This window comes from Prionailurus viverrinus, chromosome C1 (assembly GCF_022837055.1).
Source record: "Prionailurus viverrinus isolate Anna chromosome C1, UM_Priviv_1.0, whole genome shotgun sequence".
NCBI lineage: Eukaryota > Metazoa > Chordata > Mammalia > Carnivora > Felidae > Prionailurus > Prionailurus viverrinus.
The window spans coordinates 119,960,204-119,966,871 of NC_062568.1; the positions used below are offsets into that span (position 1 = coordinate 119,960,204).

General features: G+C 55.1%; 1 protein-coding gene across 1 annotated transcript; it reads right to left on the reverse strand.

The window, feature by feature from the left end:
* Window positions 1-1,427: 1,427 nt before the first annotated feature.
* On the reverse strand, window positions 1,428-6,345 carry PROK1 (prokineticin 1). Its single transcript, XM_047873759.1, has 3 exons — window positions 6,274-6,345; window positions 3,620-3,745; window positions 1,428-1,547 (listed from the first exon to the last, which is right to left on the reverse strand). Exons 1-3 carry the CDS (start codon window positions 6,343-6,345, stop codon window positions 1,428-1,430), a joined length of 318 nt encoding a protein of 105 aa, XP_047729715.1.
* Window positions 6,346-6,668: the final 323 nt, after the last annotated feature.

Consider the following 6,668-nt stretch of genomic DNA (forward strand, 5'->3'; position numbering starts at 1 on the left):
TTGTCCTGTCACAGTGGAGTCCCTACCCAGACACCGGCTCACGGCTCCCTGCCTGTCTCCAACCCAGCCACGCACCTGAGTCACAGACCTGAGCGGCACCTTCGCTGTGCACACTGCTTGTCACCCTTCATTCAAAAATACCCTGAATCTACTTTCTCAAAAAGATTGCCCTAGATGGGAGGACAGCAATGGCATATTTCCCCACCTGGAAAAGGCCCAGTCCCGCACCCCTTCCCGCTCCTGGGTCCCCATCCTGACACAGCAGGAACACCACAGCCGCTCGCCCCTTGTTCATGCTTTTATTCTGCAGCCTCGGGCATCACCACGCTGTCCTGGGTGGGCCTGGGGCAGGGTCCAGATGCGAGGGGCTTAGAGCAACTGTGTTTTAGATGACAATGGAGGCCAGTGACACAACTCCCAGACAGACAGCTTTGAACTTCAGGAAGCCCTCACTGTCTGGAGAAGACGCTGTCTCTGGGTGTGGTGCCTGTGCAGCCTGGGACCGCGGTGGTGGTTGCACGCCTGTATCCAAAGTCAGTGTCCCTGCCTGCTGCCTCCCCTCCCACCTGACACCCCCACCCCCCACCAGCTGGGCAGAGGCCCTTGGTCCTCAAGGTCACAGACATGCTCCCAGGGACCGATCCTTGGGAAAGAGCTGTTTGAGGTTACTCCCTAATTGCCTCCTAAAACGTCAATAGCTGATTAGATTAAAGGGCCGCTGCTTGCATTTTAGAGCGAGGTAGTAGAAATTGGGGGCTTCCCTGCTTAACTGGTAAGGCGTGCTGAGAGGGGTTCGGAGGCCATGCAGCACTGGCCTGGTGGCTCCCCGCACCTGCCATGAGGTCACCGCCTACTGTGCCCCGGGAAGGGCTGACCTTGGGCCCGTGGCCTACAACTGAGGGGTTGGTCAGTCAAAGGAAGATGGCCAACTCCCAGGTTGACAGTCACAGGCCTCACAGAAAGGGCCTGAGGCTCAGGCCAGAGACGCAGAGCAGCGCACCCAAGGGGATGTGCAGGTTCAGGCAGAGAGCGCATGCGGGAGGAGGGACAGATGGGCCCGCGGAGGAGGACAAGTCACCTCTAAGGAGCAGACAGGTGAGTGAAGCAGGAGCTAAGGGAAAACAGTGTCCTTCCGATCATGTACAACCCCTCAGCCAGCTGGAACAGCTGCTACCAAGACCACGGCCCTCGGCTGGGACACCCTCAGGCCAGCCTGGCGGACCATGTGCGGGTGTCTGCATGAATGCACAGATGTGGGCTAGAAAGGAGGGATGGGGGGAGGCAGCTTGGGGCCTGGGGACTGGGGACGGGGCGGTGGGGGAGCTGGGCCATGTGGCAGAAATCAAAATCCATAAGAGACCCCCCCACCCCCCCACAGGCTGTTCTCATGCAGAGGCCCAGCGTGTGTGCCGACAACAGCCAGGCTCCTAAAAGTTGATGTTTTTCAAGTCCGTGGAGCAGCGGTACCTGCCGTCCGGGCACCTGGAGCACAGCAGGTTGGGCAGGCAGGGGCAGGTGTGGTGCTGGCGTTTTCTGAAGAAGGGGACCTGGAGAAAGAGGAGAAACACGATGACACCTTCCCTATAAGGGAGGTGGGCTTCCCGCAGGGGCCCCGGCCAGCCCAGCCCTGCCCAGTGTCTCACCCCTCCACCCAGCATAACAATCACAGTTATTGCAGAGGAGGAAACTGAGGCAAGAGTGGCTGAGCGACATGCCAAGATCACACAGCTGATTTGGGGAGGAGTCAGGATTTGAACCCGGGCAATCTGGCCCTCGAGACGATGTAATCAGCCACAATACTGTGCTGTCCGCTCCAACCTTAAAGTCCCAGAGCTGCCTAGCCAAGTCCCCTCGCTGACCTGACACCCACGTGAATGCATGCACACCCACATGAATACGTGCACACACGGTCGTTGACTGAATCTCACAGTTCACTTAGCGTGCACTTGATGTTGGGTACTGGGGACGCAGCCGTGGACAGGACAGACACTGCCTCTGCCCCGTGACTCTTACCCAGAGGCTAGACCACGGAGGCTTCCTCAAGGGAGGGTGAATAGGAACGGTTGTGACCACAGACAGCGTCAGACTGCCCCCGGTTCCAATCCCAGGTCTGCCAACTTCCCAGCGGTGTGAAAACCGGCAAGTCCTTTAATCTCGGTGTCTCAAAAATGGGTGTTATTATCCTCAAAATGGGTTCATAATAGCACCTACCACAAATGGTTGTGAAGAGGTTTAAACTATATATTTGCATCGGGGCCCCTGGGTGGCGCAGTCGGTTAAGCGTCCGACTTCAGCCAGGTCACGATCTCGCGGTCCGGGAGTTCGAGCCCCGTGTCTGGCTCTGGGCTGATGGCTCAGAGCCTGGAGCCTGTTTCCGATTCTGTGTCTCCCTCTCTCTCTGCGCCTCCCCCATTCATGCTCTGTCTCTCTCTGTCCCAGAAATAAATAAACGTTGAAAAAAAAAAATTTTAAACTATATATTTGCAAAAGCAGGTAGTCTGAAAAGTGGCACGCAGTTATATCGTCACCGGTGTCCCTTTGGGGAACGGAGGTCTGCAGCCGAACCACCTGACACACCCCGAGGCAGCAAGGACTGCTGTGCTGTCCCGAGGGTCTTGGCTCAGCTGCATCTCCCCCCCCATTCCCCAAGCAGCTGCAATGGCGGGTGGGGGGGGGGGCGACTACAGGATGATGCTCTGACCCCAGAAGAAACCAGGGCTCCCGGTGTAGGCATATCCCCCAGGAGAGCACGAAGGACTCCTGAACCACAGGAAGCCGGGGAAGGTGACAGACACACGGGTCCCCGTACACACCTGTGGCTGCTCCCATACCTGGCCGTTCAGAAGCAAAGACCTCGTGGCCCTTCGATGCCCCCTGGGCTGGGAGCAGGGCGGGAGTCAGGTGCTTGGGACCCCAAAGAGTGAGCGCCTCCTTAAAGTGTATACGCTGGGCACGGGCCTTGCCTCACCCTAACCAGGCCTTGGATGGAAGGCCCTTCCATGAGTATTACTGCATGTTCTTGAGGGAGGGGTCCAGGGGCAGAGGCCATTCAGGACCCTTTGAGAATCTGAGTTCATATTCAGATCTGAAAGAGACTTCAGGGGTAATCATTCTACTCGCCTGGTTGTATACAGTGCCCGAGGCCCAGACAAGTCCTGCTAATTGCCCAAGACCACACAGCAGAGGAGCAGCTGGGGTTCCAGCCAACAGATCTAACAAGGTGTGTGCTTAGTGCCCCCCTACTCCACCCCAGGCTTTCTTCAAAAAGCAAGGAGGCAGGGGGCGCCTGGGTGGCGCAGTCGGTTGAGCGTCCGACTTCAGCCAGGTCACGATCTCGCGGTGCATGAGTTCGAGCCCCGCGTCAGGCTCTGGGCTGATGGCTCAGAGCCTGGAGCCTGTTTCCGATTCTGTGTCTCCCTCTCTCTCTGCCCCTCCCCCGTTCATGCTCTGTCTCTCTCTGTCCCAAAAATAAATAAAACGTTGAAAAAAAAATTTTTTTTTTAAAAAGCAAGGAGGCAGTGCCCAACACCCGTAAGATGATCCTAGAGTCAGTCTGAAAATCGGGGTCCAGTCCCAGCTGTGTCGCCGGCTCTCTGCCCTGAGCAAGTCTGTGCAGTACCTTTCGGCTGCCCGGGTGACACTCCTCTCCTTCCCGCCCCAGCGGGGTGCACATCCGAAGCCCACGCAGCCACAGGCTGATGGCGCAGCAGGTGCCCGTCCCACACTGCACATCCCGCTCACAGGCCTGAGAGGGGAGACAGGAGTCGTTAGCGCCCATTAGCGCCACTCAAGAGAAACCGGAAGGAAGAGGTACATTCGAAAACCCTGATGGCCTGACACCTTGGGCAGCTCATTCTTGCTCCTGCTCCGCTCACGACAGGATGCTCAGGCCTCCGCGGGGCAGCAGAACTGCATCTGAGGACCACCACCCCACCCCCGAACCAAGCTCCACTGAGGCTGCCCAATAGGGGGGCAACTCTCCTGACAACCTTAGAAGTTAGGAGACATGGCCCTTCCAGCACTGGGAAATGCTCAAGGGACACCGGTGACATCAAATTAATTTGAATTCCCAAAGGCGGGAGGGTCATCGATGGCCCAAGCCCCTAGGTGGTCAGTGCTGAGTCTCCTGGGACCAGACTCTCCAACCTTGACCCCACACCCGGGGTTGGTGCTGGCCTCCGCCTCGGCCCTCACCGGAATCCCCGCCTCAGCCGGGGGCCGGCACCCCCTGAGAAGCGGTATCTCCCCCAGTGCTTCTCAGCAGGCCTCTTTGAACCCCAGATAGGGATGGACCCCTCTGGGTTGGGCTCCAAACAGGAGCTGGGCGGCCTTGCCTGGTTTCTGGAAGTTGCCATTTGAAAAGAAGGCCACACAAGCCTGCTTGAAACAAAATCGACCTCTGAGCTGCTCCAGACTCAAGTGGGGCCACGATGGAGAAGCATCCAATCTTTCCGCTTGCAGGAAAGCTTTGTGGCTTATCTGAGCTGAGATTCACAACTGGGTTTTGGTTCACTCTTCTCCAACAGAAGGCCATGGGGCAAGCTCTCGCTGCCTGCCTGAGACCTGGCAGGAGCAGGAGGCTGCCCACTGGCTCAGCCCCAGGAAGGAAAGTGGGGGCGCAGGGTCTGCTTGTCACCCAGAAGAGGCGCAGGGGGCAGTCACCTGGCCATGCAGGTCTCCAGCTCGGCAAGGGTACATCTCGCACACCGACCAGCCCCTGAAAGCCCAGGGTTGGGGCCAAGCAGGCCCTACCTGACTCTTCTCCCACAGAGTTGGGACATCATTGTCCCCACTCTGGCAGGAAGGACCATCCAAGCCTGAATTTGGGATGGTCACTATGCAGGGAGCAGGGCCATATGACGATGTCCTACCAGCCTCTTCTTGGGAGTCGCCCCGGGGCAGCCCCTGGGCATGGAGAATGGAGGGAGGTCCTGACCCCCTCAGCACTGGGTCCCACACTCTCCTGCACATGTCTGACATGCATTTCCTTCCACCCTAGATTTCTCCCTCACTGTGCTTTTCAAAAGGTCCAGCTGAAGGGTTTGCTAGAAAGGCATTTTCCCACCGCCACTTGGCCAGATGTTGGAGCTCACACAGTGAGGTAACCTGGGCATCAGCGTGAACCCTCAGCCCCCATCCCTCTCGGTGGCTTCTGTCCTTCTTTCTCAGCCTCCCCGATGGTCACGCTACACAGTAGGAAGATTCAGAGGCTGACATTCATTAGGTATAATTTTGCCCTAACAGTATTATTCATGCTCCGGGTCTCAAAAGCATTGACTTGCCTTTAATATTTGTTCGTCTTTGAAACTCAGTGTTTTTCCTTTAAAAAGGAGAAGAAAGAAGGTTTCTTTTCTGTGAACATTAAAACTAATATGATTCCAGGAATTGTTTGGCATTTTTCTATGTTTTCATTCTCTATGTAAAAAGTTGAGGGACTTCGGAAAAAAATAATAAATTTCCCTCTTTTTTTTTTTTTTTTTTTTCCTCTAGCGGCTTTTATCTGGAAAGCTCTCTGGTAAAGTATTACTCTCTGTTTTAGTAAGAATGGTCCCACCACTGTAACACATTTGAGGGTGGTTCTGGTTAAAGCCAAAATGCTGCAAGAGAACCATAATCCGAGTGTTTTGAATTCTAAGACAGGCAGCGCCTGTGTGTGGCAAACGTCCCTTGGGAGACTAGATTTCTGCTTGGTACCCGATGCTTGTTTTTGGGTGCACCCAGCCAAATGTTCTTATCAGAACTGGGCATGGCTAAAATACATAAAAAATAAAGGGAAGAAAGAATTTCAAGGCAACCTTTCTTAAGAGTGGAAAAGACAGAGGTTAAATGCCCCCAACTAAAGCTAATAAGGTCAGTGCATTTAATCAAGTCATCATGCTGTGTAAACTAAACCTGACATGTGGACCACATTGTATATGAAAACCAAATTTTTCACAAAAGATAAATCAGGGGGTGCTAACCCACTTTACAGAGGAATTTCTTATTACACAATAGGAATCTTCATGTTACCAGAGGTCGAAACGTCAAAATGTTTGATGTTCTCCTAATGCAGTTGGAAATTAGATTTGGTTTACACACAGCTGCTCAAAAGTGGATCCCGTCTAGTGGAGTGAGGTCTAGCTAATCCGAAAATCATGTGGAACACCTCTCTAAAATGCCGGCTGACGCCCCAGTTTTTTTGGCTTGCCCCTTGCATGGTCGCTGGCTCCCATCCCGTGCAGACCCTGACATCCCCCCCCAAACCCAGGGCGTAGAGGAAGTTGGACGACTTACCCCTGTGATCACGGCACAGTCCGACACAGTCACCAGAAGGAACATGATTGAGACTCGCATGGCCCCTTTCATGGTCACTTGGGGTGAAGGCACAACGCCTCCCGCTCCACTGCCTGTCGCTGGCTTCCACTCAGCCTCGTGTGCCAGCTGGGAAGGCCAGGCTGTCCGGCCCCCTCCCTCCTCCCAGATTTATACGGTCCGATCCAGGCTGCCTATGGGTGCCTGTCTCTGCTCTTCCCTTCCCCGTCACCAGTGCTATTCAGATGATCGCAGGGACGAACGTGAGACCTGAATCCCTGATGACATCAAATCACCATCAAAACCAATAAAAATGAACACATCGGGACGCTGACTGGCTCCAGCCCCTGCCAGGAACACAGAGATGCAGTCAGTTA